The sequence below is a fragment of the Zosterops lateralis genome (assembly GCF_965231275.1).
Source record: "Zosterops lateralis genome assembly, chromosome: 4".
Classification (NCBI taxonomy): Eukaryota; Metazoa; Chordata; class Aves; order Passeriformes; family Zosteropidae; genus Zosterops; species Zosterops lateralis.
In genome coordinates this window covers 16,882,635-16,902,836 of record NC_139765.1, presented here as the reverse complement: position 1 = coordinate 16,902,836, position 20,202 = coordinate 16,882,635, and the positions used below count along the sequence as shown (strand labels likewise).

Below are 20,202 nucleotides of genomic sequence, written 5' to 3'. Positions count from 1 at the left end.
CCCTTTTCTAACAAACTATGTTACCTGAGGTTCTTCTCTGATGGGAAAGAGTAGCTTGATCTGCACATGCAGATCTGTACACACACACGCACACAGAGTTCCCTGTGATCTGGAGAAAGAACAGGCACCACAGCCCTCAGTTTCCCAGGCATTGTGCATCTTTGCTTTGACTTTCAGCATCCCTAACTCATCACTTCTGTTTGATAATCTTTCTTGCCTTATGAACTAAAGAAGCTATCAGGTCTCTTACTTGTTTTGCTTATTCATTAGGCTACAGACTTCCTGCTCTCTGTTACAGTGTGTCTTTTTAGGGGTGCAGTCACACCCTTCTAGATCCCAGTCAGCCTCCCCGCAGAGAAACGGCTTGAGAACTATTCAGGCAGCAATTCAAGCTCACACAACCACACACGTTACAAGGCTAGCTCAGCAAGAGAGGCAGAAGGCTCCAGCCCCAAATCGATTTCCAGCAAGCATTTATTCCAGTGTGCCAAAGGTGAATCTGGAGCCAGAGAGGGGGACCATGTGGTTTTCTCAGTATATACAGGGTCTCAGGTTTGTGGGTGGTACAAGGGGCAGGGAAGGGGGAAAGTAATGATAGGAAAGAGAGGAACAGGACACCAAGGCCCCATAGCCAATGGGGAAACAGGGAAAGGGGATACCATGGGGTGGATGATGGACTTGCAAAACCCAGAGAAGTTTGCAAAATGTCTGAAAGGATCCATGGGGGAGAAGCCTTTTTTTACACCTAGGGTATTTATTTTATTTTATTTCACTTTTCCAGGGCAGGGCAGTTGAAAATTCCTTTAATGGCACAAGAGACTCCACAGCTCTCTACAAATTTCTGCCACTTAGGTTTTCCAAAAAGTAGTCTGTATTCCAGCTTTTAACCTCAAGCTGTGTAACTGGGCTATTTTAGTGCAGTGCATCAAATAAAAGTGAAATTTACCTTAAGTTAGAAAAAGACTTGTGCTAATTTGGTCTACTCTTCACACATGCACCCCCAACACTATTTAATGCACTTGAAAATCATTTCCTCTGGGTCCAACAGAAGCACACACCATCACCCTTAATCCAGGGCAGGAATCTCACGCACCCACAGGGGCACACCCATAACCACAGATAAGCTACATCGCTCTTCCTCCTCCATTACTCTTCCTCTTACTCATTAAATTCCTCCTTCTTGTCAGAGCGCCTTACTGATCGTCATTTTGGATAGCATGAACAGAAAGCTCTCATTCCGGGACTAAGAAAACAAGCCCAGCAGAGAGTCTGCCAGTTTTCTCAAGGAAGTGACAGTCTTCCGTCTTGTTTGGTTCGTTGAAACTGAGCTTGCTTTTCAGAGGCACCTCAAGTGTATTCAAATATTATATTCAAATATACCTGAAAAACTGAGACCTCTGCCTTTTTTACCTTAAGAACTTTGAAGAACTAGCATTTACCCTGAACCAGAGCAACAAGCATTTGACAAAGTTATTAAAACAACCTTCCTGCTCAAGCTTGAGCCTGTGCCCTCCAATTTCCTTCTCCACCTAAATTTATCTTCCTCCAATTGAAATCACTGTTATAGCAGATGAAGTTTATCAAGTTTATCAAACAAAAACAGCAGCTCCTACATCCAAATGAACTCAAATGGAAGGCTTCATTTGCACACCATTTCTCTCCTTTTCAATACAAGTAACAACGAATTTGGTATGATGTTAGCTCCCCACTATCTCACTAGGCAGGCTGGGACCACTCATCACTGAACTGGTTCAGAACCATCCAGTTGTATGTGCAAATGACTGCAGCTTTCGTAGCCAATGCTTTCATTGCCTGTACAAATAACACACTTTTTTCCAGTAGACAGCAAGAATGACAGACATAAAGCTCCTTAGGACCTACAGTCAATGCCACATCAGGACTTAAATTTAGGATTTAGGCTCCTCCACTACAACCCTTATGCTTCCAGACAAAAGTAATGCTCCTATGTAATAGTATATAAAAACTCCTGCTTTTCTCTTGCAGCTCCCAACTAATCTGAGTTTTCCTCCTCCATGGAGGCTTGATCAGATTAGCTGCATTCTTCAGAGCACAGCCTGCGCTGCACAGGCGCCCATCTGGACGGCGCTGAGTGCACACACACAGACCTCTGCAGGGAAGAGAATCCCTGTGGAACACAACTCATTTCTGTGTGTTGGACATGTGCCAAATGTCCCAAATTAACTCAAGAGGAGGAAGTGACCATTAGCACCAGGTCAAGAAGGCATTTCAGTGCTGACTTTCCAGTTCACGCAGCATTTGCTCAGCATTTTTCATCACTTCTCTGCAGCTGACTAGCTGAATGCTGCTGACTAGCAAAGGCAGGGGTTGAAACTGCTATGCCAGGGCTTGTTCCAGCTTGGCAAATTCAATTAAGTACAGCAGAAAAAGTTCTTTTCTGATAGAGCCAAAGATTATTTGGCTAAACTGACTAAATCAACTGCTGTTTCTACACATGACAATCCCACCATTTTTGTCCTCCCTCTTCAGAAATTTATTCCCTGCAACTCCCCCCTTTTAATCTTTTTGTTTAAGGTGCAGAAAAGACAAAGACTACACAAAAAAGATACTGAGGATCATAAAACTACCACTTCAATAAATTTGATAGCTTCAAAGCTACAGTATATACACATTGCCAAAAAGCTGGAGTACACAAATGGACCATAAAGAACATGTTGGATTCTCAAACTCAATACTCATTTTAGATATAATGATAACCCAGCTACCTAGAAATACTTGATGCAATTTTTTTTTTAAACAAAACCCTTTAAATTTTTATCTGATCCTCTTTAGCCAATGACTGCACTTCTGTGAAGCTTGTTGTATCACCCTGTATTTCAGTGAAAGAGAGTCTAGAAAGTCTCAGCTTTGGAAATTTAAAATTAACTGCAAGAAAATTATGTGCTTCCTCAAGCCTATTTCCAAGGGTTCCATGGAGATGTTAGGACTTGAAACCATGGCACTCCTGCACCTAAAAGGAAACAGAAGTTTTTCTGCTGCTTGGAAGGAGTTTAGAGGTAGCTGGATGGGCTCACTCCTGGGACATATATTTGATGATTGAACCATCATCACATTTCTCCAAAGAAAATCATCAGCATCAGCTATCCAAAGCTGTCTAGATTACATGGCTGGACCTAACAAGTCCTTCCTTGGCAAACTATTTAAATTCCACAAAACAGCCAGGTAGAGGACCTGGGAGTCTGAATCAGGAGAAGCAGCCTGTGTTTAGACTGCCTACCACAGATCAGCTCTCATCATCACATAAGAGCTAGGTATCCCCTCATTTAAATTAATCCTATCGACCAGAAATGCTACTTTTCTGGGCCTCCAGTCTTCGTCAGCAGTGTTTTCCACCTTTCAGAGGAAAATTTGGCAGAAGGACAGGCTATCAGCTCCTGTAGCAGAAAGCTCGGTATTTTACTCCTTTAATTCCCTCAAGGAAAAAAAAAAAAATCCTCTTTTTACTGCTGGCTCAGACACAGTGCTGTGAGGAAAGCCAGGGCAGGGAACCAGAGCTGATCATGATGCTCACCAGCTGATGACTGTGTTTCCTTCTGCCCAGCAGGGTAGGGCAGCCAGCAAGCCCCCTCTCCCATGCTAGCCCCCAGCACCAAGCAAGTGCCAGGGCTGGGAGCAAGTTTGGAGAACAGGTTAATTCCACGAACAGCCAGAAACACAGCACTTTGGCAGGAGGCCCAGTGCAGCCTGCCAGCTTTCTGCCGGTTTGCAGGACAGTGACAAGATGCCCAGAATGTCTGGGGAGGCACACCTTGCGCTGCTGTGTTTGGGGGCAAAGGGAAGGTGCCAGTTTCCTTTGGCTGCCACATGACATTCAGCAGCAGCATATTAACTCACTTGTCACAACACAGCACTTTCAGCCCCGTTTTCAGTGATGCTCCTGTGTATTTGCACAGCTGCAGCAGTCACATCAGTCACTCCCTTTAATAAAAAAGAAAAATGCACTTTAAGAGTGTTAGGAGGGACAGCACCAAGAGAGTAATGGGCTAAACAAATGAGCAGGACCAGAACCCAGGATCTCTTTATAGTGCCAGAGATCCTGTTCATCTCCGGCTGTAAACAAGAGAACTGCAGAGGCTTTACTTGTTATATGTGCTATGTCCTGCAGCAGGATGTCTTCCTGCCCTCCAGACCTGGATTGTGCAGCTCTGTGCTTCCTCCAGTAGTTATTCATAGAAACAATCCATTAACAGTCAGGTTAACATACAACACATAAATAGACCAGTATTTGTCAGCATGTCTAAGCCCTACAGGTCAGCTGGCCACTTTATTTAAGAGACTCTGCAGCAAACCCACTGCAGGAAAATAGGAATTTCCACTCTGGTTTATAGGTGCAGAATATGATCAACTGTTTTTCTGTTGTTTTTAAGGGAGCACATGACAAAACATCAGCACAACAGAAAAATCAAATTAACATTATTTCTTCTCCAATCTGTGCTTTATATGCTTATGTAGCAGAATAAAGGCAACCAACCTGAATGCAGCCAGATTTTGCATTTCAGAGTTTGGGTGGGGGCTGCAGAAAATAATAGAATCCATTCTAGGGATCAGTGCGTGCATTCTAAAATACAAATATTTTAGAAGACATCAACACATTACTGACATTATTTGGATGTTCAGCTTGCCTGAGGGAGGGCAGAAAAGGAGTCCTGCAATTAATAAATTGTGTTTAGTTTTGAAATTAAAAACTCAAATATAAGGGCACAGCAGTTCTCAAGAAAAGGACCCCGACTTTTTCAGCATGCAAGCTGCATCACGTCTCCACAAAAACTTGCTTTTAGAAACAGATGGCACCCTGCAAGACCTACAAATCCTTTGTCTGGAGTGGCAAACTAGGCCCTATTGCCCATCAAAGTCAACCATCACATTGTGAAGCACTGACCCTAAAAAATCCATTATGTTTTTTTCTACCACAACGCTAAACCAGACAAAATGAGTCAGACTTAATAGGAAAGGCTGAGGGGTTTTAAATCCCTTTCTCCACCATCCCCGCAAAAATAAAGACAAAGGGGAGAGCCTGCATTGACCCTCCACTGATGAGCCCTGCCGTGAGGGTTGCCCCCTTGGGCCAGGCTGCCCGAAGGAGGATAGATTTGAGGCTGGAGCATTTATATGGCACAGTGAAAAGGCCATACTCTGCAGTATGGCACACCCTGTCAGTCAAACTACCCACACAGGCAAAAGTGAATATCCCAAGCAGGAAAGAAAGACCCTTATGCTGGCTGAATAATTAGGCCTGGTGTGCTTTGTAGTTTCTCTGCCCTCCCTTTCCAGCTCTGCTGAAGTGCTGAGCAGATACACAACATAAAGATGGAGAAAGCTCTTCACAGGTACTGCAGGGACGAGAATACAATGTTTTTTCTTGTCTGCCTGCTGAATCCAGGCAGTGTGAAGAAACAGGAACTCATATGAAAGCTGCTGCCTTCAGTCAAGGGAGAAAACAACAGAGAAGCCTGCTGAGGTGGTGATGGGTGGGGTGATGATGTGGAAAAGATCAGAAAGCCTTTTCCCTGCTATGGCTATCTGGTACATCTTGACACACAAAAGAAAACACTCATCACTGGTATTCTCAGCAGATACCTCCCAGCAAAGAATACTTTTATCAAAGAAAAGACCTCTCAATAGCAGCACATCCCGTTTATGAAAAATTTGAATCGCTTTCATCTCACATATCTAAAAACAAGAGACAACAAGAAAGTCAGCGTCCTCAGAGCAACAGTTTGGTTGGATTCGTTACACCCTCATAAAAATTTCTCCCCATCCCCCTCCTCTACTGGTTTTCTTCAGCATAAAACAATCTCTCAAGGACATGGCAACAACAACACTGAAATTCAAAGCATTGAGATCAAACACGTGAAGCTGACACTCATTACAGCTAAAATATGTCACCTATCCAAAGGCTCAAGCTTATTATTTAAGACAATACAACAGCCATTAATCACAGCCATTGTGTACTGCTTGAAAGGCATCTAGAAAGCTAGAGAGTACAACGGGAATTTATTATACTACAGTGCCAGATTTAATTACATGGTTTTCTCCTCAGCCTCTCGCCACTTGTAGTTCACCACCTGTTTGCACCAGAGGACTTGAAATAAAGACCTGGCCTGGAGGCCAGGCACACACAAGAGGCTGGTGCTGTGCTCTTCTGTGGCTACTGCAGCAGAACAGACCAGTTTGGGGGACGCTGGCAGCCAAATCACTTGTGCAGAGCTATTGATTTCCTTTTGGAGTTTTAGATTTCCAGTTCCTTTTCATATATGGTGACATACAGAAAAAGTACACCCTTGAGCCCACAAGCAAGGAGAAACAGGTCACAGTCTTCTTCCTAAAGCTGCAACACAAACATTCATGCCTCTGCCACCACAACAATGTATTTAAGCAGTATGTCTGTCTGCTGGTAGCCCTCTGAGTTTGCATTTTCTTTTATAAATATTTAATGTAGAAGAACTGTTCATGTTACCCACTTTGACCGAAGTGTTTTGACAGCCATGCTCACCACATGACAATGATGCTCTATTTAACACTGCAGCTGCAGACAGGAGGATTTGGTTTCCGTTTTATACAATATTGTGAAACTGATGACCTCCTACAAATAAGCCAGTTAATACATTTTTAAAGAGCAGAATTTAAATGCATTAGCAAGACAATTGTCAGTAAGCCACTCAAGAAAGAAAAACAGAAATTTAATTCCTGAATGCAAAATCCTGCTTAAACTTAACTGCAATTCCTTTCTTATTAAACCTATTCAGATGGTGAAAATTAAAGATAATCAAGCCTGCAAAAGATAAGTAGCCTCCTGAAACTGTTTCTCTTAAAGCTAGAATAATTTCCAAACTTTCCAGACCACATATTGTCATCAGCCTTGAGAGGCTTCTACACACTTTTACCAGCCAGTTAATTGAATACACACAAAAGATGACTGCTCAGTGGATCACTCGGCTGGCCTCAAGAGAGGTTTGATCCCAGGCTGTCTCTAACATACAAAGACTCAGCATGATGTAGCAGCAACTAACCAAGAGTCAGTCCTTCAAATATGAAGATTAAACATTTTTTCAGGTAAAGATAGGTCAGTGAAACAAAAAGGACTAAATAACCCAGCTGGTCAAACCCACACAAATAGCTGTTACTGTTAGTTATGCAGAAAGGCGCTTTAATATTCTCACTTTACCATGGAACCCCTTAAGCACAGTTTGGAAAAAATGCATAATATAAGAAAGAGAAACTGAGTCAGCAATGTTTATCCTTCCTCACATCCCCTGGCCCCCGAGCATCATCTCAGTTACCCAGGGGCTTATTAATGCATTCATCTATTACAAGCTTGCTGGAAGCATGGAGTGATGCTACTTTGGTGTGAGCAGATTAATCAAGCACACATTGCCAGCCTTTCACTGCAAGGCAATGCCATCTCCTTCCAGTCTATTTCAGCAGGCAGATTCAGCTGGATATCATAATTTACTTCCAAGATAACTCATAAATATGAGGTGATTAGCCATCCCTTGCAGTGCCTTTTACTCGAGTTACTCAAAATTTAATGCACTTAATACAGTTTTATGACTCCTAATGCATCATCGGTACTTCAAAATACCAGACTTCAGATTTTTGTTCTCAACAATATCATCAGAAAGGTCAGAATAGCATTTTAGAACAATAAAGCATGAGGATGAGCTGGTTTATTCCTGAATGTAGTAAGGGAAAAGATAAGGAAATAAAAAGATAGTAAAGAACTCTATTCCCCAGCATATTCTGCTTCTGTATCTCCTCATTCTGTGCATTTTGAAAAAATACAGAAGTCTTTTTCCATAGACATATCTCTGGATGCAACAGCACCAACGTAGTCAAGCTCCTACACCCTTTCATTGAGCTTGAGGAAGGACTTGGACCCTGCAAACAACAATCTGAGAACTGCTATTTATTGCCAAACATAGCTTTGTTCCCACTGCCTGTTATCACACTGTAGGAACTGAGACTGAGCAAGAAAGAGTAAAGATGGCTTTAGCATAGCTGTAGGGTTTCACAGGTATGGGTGAATAGCACTAGGAATTATGGAACAGGATGCCAGGACAGAACTCATGGTCCTCTCATCTGCAGCTCCTATTGCTCACACAGGCCTGCTAGCTCAAATACTCCTTCCTTCCTTTTCTCCTCAGGAGTTACCTTCACTGTCCACCCTACTCCACCAGACAGGCAGGAGGCAATGCATTCTCTGCTCAGATCCCTGCTCTGGGGGTGGCAATTAGCCCGCCAAGATACCCATGTGCAGGGGCCTCCCCTGCTTTAGAAAGTGCTGTTGTTTTTCCTGCAGCCTTTGTACTATTGGAAGGTTAATTAGGATCTCTGCTCTAGCTGCAGGGACTTCACCAAAAAAAATTCTCTTTTTCATTCCATCTCTGACAAAATTAAATTGACCTGTGTGCTCAGAAGTAGGTAGATAAGGATAAGATTGGGGGGAGGATAAGATCGGTTTGGGGGTAGGTATTTTGACTTTTTTTTAATAAAAAAGAAAAAACCTAGTGTGATCATGTTATCAATCACTCAAGCTGAGTTTTGAGTGTGATAACATTGCATTATTAACAACACAGACAGTCTCCTGCTTAGCATCAACTTCCCTTTTGAGTCATTCAGTGCATCATAAGCAATACTGGGACACCATCAGAAGTCATTGTTGCAAAGTGCTGAAAAAAATATTAACCAATAACTGAAGCCCAATACCAATTTTGAATTGGAAATAGCTTTCAGATCGTTATCACCATCATATTGATCTGTATCTTGGACATGCCACTGCAATGGCTGCTCTGAGCCATTCACTCTCAGCTCTGTGACAGACCTAAATCTGCGCCTTTTCTTCATGGTTCCTGGACAAATGGCTCTTCCAGCACTAGCAGGGACCTGAAGGAGAGGAGCATGCATACATCCAGGCACCTAGACAAGATATTTTTTCATTCTTATTCCTGCCGAAAGCACAAGAGCTGAACTAATCGGGGCCCCGAGCTCCTGGGTCACAGCCAGGGCACTCACGCCATGGACCTCGGCTCTTTCTCACCTGCTTACAGGGACAAAGCAGGGCTGAGGGGTCTGAGCTCATTAAGGCACAGTTTTCATGGGAAGTTCAGCCCACATTAGGCTGGAGATTTTTTTTTTCTTTTTTTTTTTAAACGGTGTGTCAGGCTGAGCAAATTTCAACAGGGCTCTTTCTTTTCCCACTCAACTCACCACTCTGTGGGCAGCTCCAAGTAGAGAGAAAACAAAGACATAGGAATAGAAATGACAGCAAGTTATTACCCAGAACTGCTATTGTGAAAGTTAACATCTCCCATCACCACTCCCCTTTTGCTAAGTGCAACAGCAGACCACGGTTACAGCTGCCTCACCCTATGCACTTGTTCATATTTATACAGGAAAAAAATTATTACTTAATAGCATTCCCTACACCAGGATTCTTTAATTCTTACTCATTCCCCAGTTTGAGACACAAACACTAGACAACACATCCCTGCTTGAATGAAGAGAGTCAAACAACATCTGCTCTCACACTCACTAAAGCCAGAAAGAGTCAACATATTTGTAAATATGTTGTAAGAGAAACCTATCTTGAACAGCATCATAATTGGGAAAAGGCTAAACACTTAATCCATCTATGCTGAATAGCTGCTATCTTGATTTCCAGAGATAAATGTTCTCCCTTAATAGATTAATAGCAATAGTAGTTACAGACAAAGGTTGACAACCCCAAAAGGGGTGCATTAAAGACACTGTAATATCATTCTTCCTGGCCTTGATATTCCTGCAGTACTTACAAAGTAACATGTACAGCAAAATACACCCTTCACAGCTTTGCACACATCTACCATAAGTCATTTTTATAAAGCACCTGGCAGTTTTCAACCAATGTGAGTCATGACCAAGATTTAATCTTCATATCCTCACAAAAATTTAGAGGGTTGGGTGTTTTCAGTGTTTCTGTTGGTTTTGTTTGGATTCTTTGGTTTGGGATTTTTTTTAAAGAGAAAGTGGGAATTCTTCCTCAAATACTTGGTACTGTGTATTTTCATGTAGTTACACTGGAAAAATAAACAAAGTGAGAAAGCACAAAATCTACATTACAAAAAAGTCCCATTCTAGAAACAGTGCAGCCGCCCTTTATCTCTTCCACACCAGCCAGCATCACAGCTGAGAGAAAGTCTGTGTTAAAAGAACTGGTGTTTTGTTTTTAAGCATAAAATTGTTGTTCATATTAAATTCATGTCAGAGTATTGCACAGCAAAAAACAAACAAGAATACCAAGTGGGAATGCTGATGGAAATATAGTATTGTGCGAATAGCTAACTCATCAGCAAATCCTCCCCTCCCTCAACAATGAAAAGCCAAATATTTATTCAATTGCATATTGCATTCTTTGCTCAAATACTTCATAATTTGAATTTAAAACAACAAATTTTCATTCTTTTTCCCGAGCACCTCAGAGGAGACCAGAGGGCCCAGCAGAAGGTATTTACACCATCTGACTGGATTAATCTCAGCAGCAATCTGGAGAAAAAGCAAGAGAGGGAGGCTCTTAGACAATCACTACTTGGACCCTCCAGGCAGGCCCCAAGTCAGGGAGAACACAGATTGCAGAACCTGTCAGACACCTGAAGTAAGTGTAAGCAATACCTATTTGGATCACAACAGTATCATCCTCTCCCAGAAGGCTCCAGCTGCATTCCAAATGCTGACCAGTCCAAAGAAAGTTTCTTGGCCCATCTGATCAATATTTCATGGAGGAATTACCAGATAAGTGAATTCTGGATTTCATCATTCCACTACTAAGAGCTCAGCCCTCTTGTGTTTCAGTCACAAGGGACTCAAAGCACCTCTGACACCTGGGCAGCCTTGTGTAAGGAGCAAACACGGTGATACTTGATTTTCCCTTGTAACTCCAGTTCCTGCTCCCACAGGTGACATGGCATCACATCACATGCCACCGCACACCAATCCGCTTGTACGTGAAAATATCTCTGCATGGAAATGAGCAGAGGTTTATAGAGATGCTGAGGGGAAAATGCAAATTTATACAAATAATTTCAGTCATTCATGAAAAGCAGCAGCCACTACACACCCACAACAGTTGAGCTTGGCTTCTTTTTTTTTTTTTTTTTAATTGGTTGTTTGTGGGTTTTTTGTCTTGTTTAATCCTGTCATTGTTTACACAGAATGGTGTTTCAGATTAAGCCCCCTTACCCTTCCACATGTTAGTCTTTAACATGACAAGAGAATACCAAGAAGGGGGTGGACAGAGGATACTTCTGGCTTTCATGCTGTGCAACTTATCACTCACACAGATTCAAAGCATGATTTGACTCCATATCAAGCTTGATATAAAGCTTGCTAGATTTTTTTTAAGTGCTACTAGATCCCAGAACTATTGCTGCAATTTGATGATTAAAATGACTGCAAAGCAAAGTCAAATTCATGCTCCAGGGTGATGGAGGTGCTCACTCTACAAGACTGACATATTTAAACATTGTCTCTGAACCCAAACCAAGAACAGCTGACATGTTTGTATGAAATTGTGAAGGTTGTTCTCCAGTGACAGAACCAGTTTTCTTTACAGATCCACCAAAACCAGACCACTCACTCCAATATCACATTCTACTAAGAATTAATTTTCACTTGAAGCAGGTCACTGAGATCTGGCAAAGTCCTTCAAACCACAGAGTATGTGTTACCATGGGAATACTCTTCCCATTTCACTCTTTAAGCATCTCCTTGAACATTTTGATGTAATTTTTCATGGCTTCGGTAGGTATGGAGGTAGAAGCAAAACCCCAGACCTTAAAGGAGAATGCCTTCATATTATCAGCCAGGCACCTCCACCAAACCTAGGACATCCCAATGAGAGAACCTTCTACTAAGATACAATGATCAGACAGGTGATTAAAAATTATCTTTGACTCCAAGCAAGAAACACAGATGGAGTTGTTTATATTTTCATACTGGTAATGCAACAGACATTTCTTCTAGCCATGCCTGTATCTGACACCTCAGCAGTCTGTCACACATTAGTCATCTCGCCAGTATGCTTCTTTTACTATGATGACCCACCACCATTTCTTCCCTAATTACTTTTGGGTTTACCAATATGGGTAATGTGATCAAAACACCACAGTGGAGGCTTACTGGTTCCTGATCAAATTTGGTTTTGCTCAATGCAATTTTTCCTACTGTACATATTTTTGCTATTTGCTGATTAAGAGGTAAATAATGAAAAAAAAAAAAAAAAAAAAAAAGAAGAGAAGAAAGAAAACTGTAGGCTGTTCACACTCATGAGCTATATAGAAATTCACATATTCCACACAGCTCCTCTCCATGCACACCAGAGGTGGCTGAACAAGCTACTTGTAATGTTCTTTTGACATAGGTAAGTGGTCCTACATGATCTCAAACAGCACCAGCCAAAGACCACAGCACTTACTGCATCAAAGTACACACAGTTTGTTTTCTTCCTCTTCATTCACATTTCTCCTTGACTCCAGCCCTCATTGCAACAGACCAGAACTGCAGCAGGAGCAGTGTGCCAGTCACGTATCCAGTGCCAGCCCAAAGAGAGGCTTTGTGGGCTGTACACTTGCCAGCGTGTTTTAGGGATGAGCTGGCATTAAGGATAACTTGATTAGTCCATGACAAGTGGGTGAAAGAAGGCAGGCAAGAGAGTCCTGACACCCTTGTTCTGCTGGCTTACGTGCAGCTCAGCCTCTCCTGAAGCAGCTCATTTTGGAGTTATTCCTATGTGGAGCTCTGCATTGGCACAGGCAAGCTGTGGGAAGAGTGTCAGGGCACTGGCACAGCTCCTGCAGCACTGGGAAATGGTTCTGTCGAGGACACAGGAAAACAGTTGAGCAAAGAAATCAATACTACAGTCACGCACTGCCCTGAGCAATTCTGACATATTTATGGTTACGGCTCTTTTGTTTGCAGAGCGGTGGGCATCGCCTTCCCTCAGGTGCCACCACCCTCCAGCGGCCTGAGGACCAGGGCGGAGGCGGACATCAGCACGGGAGCCTCTCCTCGGGCAGCGGGGACCCTCAGGCTCACATCCTATCCATATCCATACCTCCCCACCGACACCCGGCCGTGCCGAGCCCGATCCGGCCCTGCCGCGCTCCCCAGGCCGGGGCACGTCTGTCTTTGGGAGCTCCGTGCCCTTGACCGGCGGTCGTGGGCCCGGGAGCCCGGCCCTCCACGGCCACCACTCCGCTAAGCCGCCAGGATGGGGCCTGCAGTGACTTCAGGCTGATGCGCAGGAACAAGATTAGGGCTGGATTTAGGTCGTTCTTATAAAGGACAGCAGCTCAGCCATTCTGCCTGGCATTGCTTCGACTACTACTGCATTTACAGTGTGAGGGAAAAGGGCTACCTCCTGCAATATTAACGGCAGGGGCAGTTCCTGGGATCGTCACTGAAAAAGCCATCTCACGTACACTGACACCTTCTTCTCTGCTACCGCAACAGACACCACCAGCCAAGCAGCCTCCGAGTGTGCAAGAGGCTTTAGTCTTTCTAAGTGGAAATCAAAATAGCAGCTTATCTGGCAAGCAAAGTACAAGAAATTCTCTTTGGTTTAGCATTAGTGAGTTAGTGCTATTGATAGGAATAATGATGTTTTCCCAACCCAATCAGTACCTTATTTTCAAAGGAATACAGTATAAAAAACTGAGATGAAGGCAAATGTATAACAGAATAATCACACCAGGGCTGGGCAAGCATTTAAATCCATCCAGCATTTCTCTGGCATATATACAGATAGAGAATGAAAGTACTATTGCTAAAACACAGCAATATGTCACAGCCATCAGCAATTTCACAAATGATCTGTTATCCAACAAGCAAGAGAGTTTCTCCTTATTAAATGTTATCGTAACTGGAGATCATACTTGTCAATAATAAAGACAGTTCTTTATTAAAAGCACTGTTTCCTTTGGCTGCAGAAATCTTCCTATAGGAACTATGTCTTTAATGCATAATTCAGATTTTTTTTTTCATAAAATTAAAATCTTTGTGGTATTATAATGGAATTCTGGTTTCCTCTAATAGCAAAAAAAAAGAGGTGAATAAAGAACCATTACATCAACTAACCATGCCACCACCTTTAAAGATGTAGCAGAGAGCAGAAACATTATTTCTGTTTCAGCATCCAATTTTGGTTTCCCAAAAGCAGGGATTATCTCCATACTCCCTTAACTAGAAAAGCAACACTTTATCTATGCACAATAAGATTTAGTTTCACATGAACAAAATATTAACCTAGTTTAGATTTTTATCAAACAGCTTTCCTAAAGGAATACACAGTATTTCCCTATTATTATGACAGTTCACAAAAAATGACAGTTACTTCAATAAGCCAGCTAGTCCATCCAATCCCTAATCCATGAGACCTGGTTTTTTCCAGCTATAATTTCAGAAGATTTAGTGCAGCATTTGAGCATCACTTCTTAAGGGGGGCTGGAGAAACGCTTGAATTGCATCCCTCCCACAAGCCCTGCAAAAATGAGAAATCATAAGCAATCAACCTCAACTGCTTCTGAAGAGCAAGCTAAATTTTGGTAACTTGAACAGCATATGCCATCTCTGCCTCTACTTGCACCATTCTCATACACATCCAGGTTACTTAATCTGGACAATCCTTCCCAAAATGCTTTGTGCAAATCTGGACTGTACTTAAAAACAAAAAGCAAAACTTCTGTAGCCTGCTTTGCATTTGCATCAATTGCATAAGTGATGAACAGGAATCGCAACTGATCGGATACTCCTCTAGCAAAGGGAAACTTAGTCTATTTCCAGAAAACTACGAAAAAATCCAATTGCCTATTTTCAGAAAAGCCATACATGAGAAGTTGTATCACTGTAGTAATGCCACCAAGTTTTCTGGCAGCGCACTTGGCGCATAGACTTGGCAGAGAGGAAGTGCGAAGGAGAACGGTGCAGGCAGCGGGGAGGTGCTGCAAGGCATGAGCATACAGGTGCCAAGTATACACAAGGACAAAAAAGTCTTTTAGCTTTCTAAAAATAAGAGCCTACCAAGTAAGAAGCACAGTTAGCCAGACTGCAGCATGCCCTGTGTTTCAACATTTCATTGAAGGGAAATTAATTACCAATATGTGGGTATTTGTAGGGAAACAGCATGAGGTAGAAGAAACATGCATTTTCCCCAAGATATTCAGCATTTTCAGTGAGCATGACCAGTATCCACTCTCTGCTTCGCTGGCCATTAAAATAAAGAATTTGATCTCAAAAGTAGAGCAATGAAGCTCTCTACAGTTTTCAAGTATACACTGAATGGGACAGTAAGACATTGAATCTTTACACAATGGCCAAAACTGGACAGTGCAAGATAACATTTACAGTTCATGTCTGGAAAAAAAGCCTATAAAAATCTTATAAATCTTTTCACAGAGCAAGCAGGCTACCATAACTCCACCAATATGCACATTCTAAGACAGAGAAGACGCCATCCAGCATGATCCTTCAAGTCCCAGGTTCCCACGCTGGCTTACTGCACCTTCTCTTCCTCCAAACTGCACCCTCAATGGAGACCAGTCCTTCCACTTCAGAAAAACACACGCATCCCTAATTATTTACCTACTTTCCTCCAGAGCACTAAATTACTTCACCAATAAAGTGTATTTCATTTTCTTTTTAACTGAGTCATGTGTATTCTGGATTTTTCTAAATTATAGTTTGTGATGCTCAAACAAGATACTACAGAAGTTAGCATGTTCCCCAAGCAAATGGTAAAAGCTGCTACAGCCAGAAAACCCTGTAGATATAGTTCACTATATATGAGCATGAAGTTCATATAGTACGACAAAACATAAGATAGAAACAATTTCATGAACAATTAGGTCTTTTTGTTAAATGCAATGTTAAATATTTACTATAACAAATTCATTCAAGTACATGCAATTCCAAGGCTGATAATCTCAAAATGGCTTTACCTGAAAAAAGCAGGCATGAAGAGGAAAGTGAACTGAAATCTATTTTCTATCAGCTCTAAACATGACAGAAAAGCTCCCTTCATCCTGCTTTAGTAGAGTTCAACAGGGCACTGAAACCAATACTGAAATTTTCATGCTTTTCAAGATATCTCACATCAAATACCCTGCTTTTCTTTTATGACCTTTCCAACTACTAAACACCAAGAAATCCTTAGATAGTTTCCTTTCCTCCCTCAACTCCCTGGAAAGAGCCTGGAAGAGTCCCTAAAAAAAAAAAAAAAAAAAAAGTGGTTTTTTTCCCCCCTCCATCCTTGAGTAAGAGCTTTGTGATAAGAGCCACAAGTGTTTTGACAACACCGTAATCTACTCACAATTTTGTTGTGTGCCTGGATACACTACCAAGTTGAGCAATAGATAAGCAGCTTTTAGCTGTTCAAAATTAGTTCACTTAAAAACCCCAAATCAGCCATCTGAAGAGCCAGCTGTGGAGCAACGCACTTAAAAAAAAAATCTGTACCAGAAAACATCATACATACAAAAGACAAAAAAAAAATAATCCAAGCAAAATGAACCATTTGCTTGGTGGAAAATTCTCGTCTACCAAGCTTATTTTAAGCCCTGAGCATCCATTCAGTGGAAAAAGAACTATAAACCAAAATACTCTTCCCTAAAAGCATGTCAAAATTTTATGCAACCATAAAATGTTGATTTCATTTCATTTTCTGAACAGACCTATCAACACTATAAAAATTAGACTGAAACACTTCACTTCATGCCTGATGCAGTAGATGAGGATTTTTTTGTGCTTTGTTTTTAATTGAAGAGAGTTTTTGTGGAAATAGATTTTGGGCTTAAGGCAAGGAAAGCCTCCACACAAGGGCGAGAGTCCCAGGCTGTCCCCAGCAAAGGCAGGGCACAGGTCAGGGAGCTCCAGATGAGCCAGAGCTGACTCACAGGCAGCTCCTTAGCACATCATGCACTACGGTGAGCTGCCTGGATATCAGCAGATCACCACCAAGCCCATTTCACATCCTCAAGGGTTTTTTAACTCCTGCTTCTCTCTTCACGGGAGAGGCCCTGGGGTCTCCAGAGCAGCAGCAGCAGAGCTCCTCGTGTCCCTTCTCCTGTGTCTTCTGCTCCTGCGCTCAGCCCCAAGGCAGCTCCATCATCCTGGGGTGAGCAGGGCACTTTGTGAACACTGGCTGCCACGGGATTCATGGGTTTGGGGATAAGCGGGTTCTTGATTACTTTTTTGTTCGTTTGTTTTGCTAAACTGGGGATGATCTGTGCAGCAGCTTAAGTCACAGCAACTTTTCATTGATGTGCCTTGTGACTTACCTCAACAAGCTCTTTAAACACGAGGACAGCAAGATGTAGCTATCACAGCTACATAATACTGAAAGAACTAAAAGGGTCATTTACTTCTACAAATAATTTTAAGAACAGTTTTAGAAAGAATAGCCATTTGTGGTTTCCTGTGACAGAACAGATTTTCTGTTCCCTCAAGCATCTTTCTCCCCACCCATTACAGCAGTCAATCCAATCATCATAGTACTTTGGTTTCTGAAACCTGTAACACAGATTTCTAGATGGGCTCTCACTACTGCCTGCCTACAGCAGCGTTAGTACTCCCCAAGCTTTAACAGATACGTTTTCTCAGCTACATCTCAAACCAGAGTTAGTTTTTCCATGGCTGCATTATATTTGTGGCTTACAGCACTCCCTGTTCCTCCCCAGCATTTCCCACTGCTGAGCTCTCAGCTGATAGCAGAAAGCTCCTGTCACGAGTCCCTAAAAATATAACATTGCTCAGTGGCAATATTAAGTCCCATCATATTTCTGTTACTACACTTCTTCCACATCCCAACCCTCCTAAGGTATTAAGAATGCCTCCTGAACTGGCATTACCAAAAATGTTTGTATGTGCAAACGATATTGCTGGACCTTGCCTAGTTTAAACTAGTTACAAAGACATTGCTTCAAAAATTACTACTTTTGTTAATTTCTCTTTGAAATTATTCACAGCTGCACTGTATTTTATAAATCAGTATATCCTAGATGTGCCAAAATTACTTTCTTTCACTGAAAAATAGAGATATTACTTTGGCTTTGAAATTTGCTTAGTGTTGCTGGTGCAGTTCAGCCAAACCTACTGAAGAGGAGCCCTGTAGTGGAGGCACTACCTTTGCACAAACCCACCACACTGAGGCTGTCCTTGAGCACTTCTCTCCAAGAACATACCTGTGCACCTCCCTGGGAAATGCAGGGAGTGCAAAAATCAGCAAAAGAGAACTTGGAAAGTCTGGGTACTTCAGGGAAGGCACAGCCTACCAGCCAACACAGCTTTAAAAATAGTTTCTTTTCAGATGGATGACTCAAAGTTTAGGTAGCTGAAACCCCAATAGGTCATATCATGTAAATCAAACCCTGTATGCCATCAGCTGGGAGGTGGTTCACAAGTCAGGAGTTTCCTACTAAAAGCAGCAAAACTGAAAACACACAGCTGTGGTCACAAGTACATGTGAAAAAACAAAGAGATGGAAGTACATTTAGCTAATGCTTCAACTTGGAGATCCCAGGGCTACCTCCAGTGTGTGCTCACTGCCAAGGGAAGAGACTTCGTTACCCTGCTTTCAGATAAGGTTCCTTGGGTAGTCATTCCTTGGAAACATATGTGCATCCACCCCTTTTACAGGTGACAAAAACATGAACTTCAACCAGTGTACATTGATCAGTGATATAGATCATTGCATCTTTCTCTTACACAACCAGAAGGCAAGGTACTTCCTAATGCAATAGCTCATTAGGATTCCATCCTCAGGATCCCATTGCCTTGCAGGGGTGCTCACAGTGACAGCTACAGCTGCCTCCAACTTCAGCCATGCACAGCTCCTCTGCCTGCAGCGTGAACACACGGGAATGGGCAAACACTGGCACTTAAACACTTCCAAGCTCATAACTCCGTGAGGAAACGCTTAGCTTCCGTGCAATTAAGCCCTATTATTATGCCTGAAGTTGATCAAATTTTCTCTGTAAAAATCTGACTTAAATAGTTTCTTTTGCATAAACAAAAGTGACATTGAGGAAGAACTGCTGCCTTATGCCAACGTAATCAGTTCATATCCAGTCATGAACCCACCAAAAAATAAACGTTTTAGAAAATGTGTTAGAGCCTACAGCACTAGTTTTTGTTCCTTTTATTCTGTAACATTTTTGGAGTGGAGGGGGAAAGAAGGATGCAGGAAGACTATTTCCGAATAGATATAAAATGTGAATAAACATAATAAATACGCAATTCCATTAATTTATTCAGTTCTTCCCAGATCCCTCCCCCTCCTTTCCAGTGCAGATACTGAAGAAAATACATCTGCTCCGGCATAAAGCTCGGTCATGCAGCTCCCTCCAATTCCGTAACCCTGGGTTCCCTTCTGCCAGTGGCATCCCGCTGGCCGCAGCGCTCCCCCTCCTGCTGCTTGTTCCCGCCACCACCAGGGACTCGGGCCAGCGGCGGGTCAGCGGAGCCCGGCCTGCGGGGGACGGCGCATCCCGGCGGCCAAACGCTCTCCGCAGCCCGGCAGGAGTTGCTCTCGGGGCTATGCTTCACCAGCCCCTCCGGAGAATGCTTTATCCTCCAAAGTCGCTCCCTCCCTGCGGCTCCCACCGGCGCGGCGACCCCTCCTCCTCCTCCCCTCCTCGGGGGGAGCAGACATTTTGAGGCAGCGCATCCCAAACTCCCGGCGAGCCGCAGCCGTGCGGGCGAGGCCTCTCGGCGGTGCCGCTCACCTGCCAGCTCGTCGGGCTCCAGCCCGCTCTCCGCGTCGATGCCGCACAGCACGAAGTAGTGGGCGAAGCGGCAGGGCGCCGCGCCGGGCCCGGGGTTGCCGCTCCCGCTCATCCCGGCGGCGGCTCCGTGCGGCAGCAGCGCGACTCGGGCCGGTCACGGCGCGCCACCCCCCATCTCCGGCGGGGCTGCGCAGGCGGGCACCGAGCAGCGGTTCGGGCGGGCGGCAGCTCCGGCCCCGCTGTCAGCTGAGCGGGGCGGAGACGGGCGGGACGAATCACGCTGCCGGACCGCCCCCGCGGGGCATTTAAACCCTGCGCGGCCGCCCCTGCCCCGCGCCTCGGTCCAGCGTTCCTGGTGTGTTGGAAGAGCCGCGGGCGCCTTTGTCACCCGCTGTATCCGCAATGCTCGGGA

The 20,202-nt window shown here is 43.4% G+C and overlaps 1 protein-coding gene across 2 annotated transcripts in view; it reads right to left on the bottom strand.

Moving 5' to 3' along the window:
* The window catches only part of DENND5B (DENN domain containing 5B), a gene marked incomplete at its 5' end in the record, with an annotated part of 112,210 nt that extends 92,308 nt beyond the window's left edge, over window positions 1-19,902 (bottom strand). For both annotated transcript variants that reach the window (XM_083858661.1, XM_083858662.1), the window contains one exon: window positions 19,791-19,902. In XM_083858661.1, coding sequence (XP_083714787.1) covers window positions 19,791-19,902 — 112 coding nt within the window. The remainder of the gene's footprint in view (window positions 1-19,790) is intronic.
* Window positions 19,903-20,202: the final 300 nt, after the last annotated feature.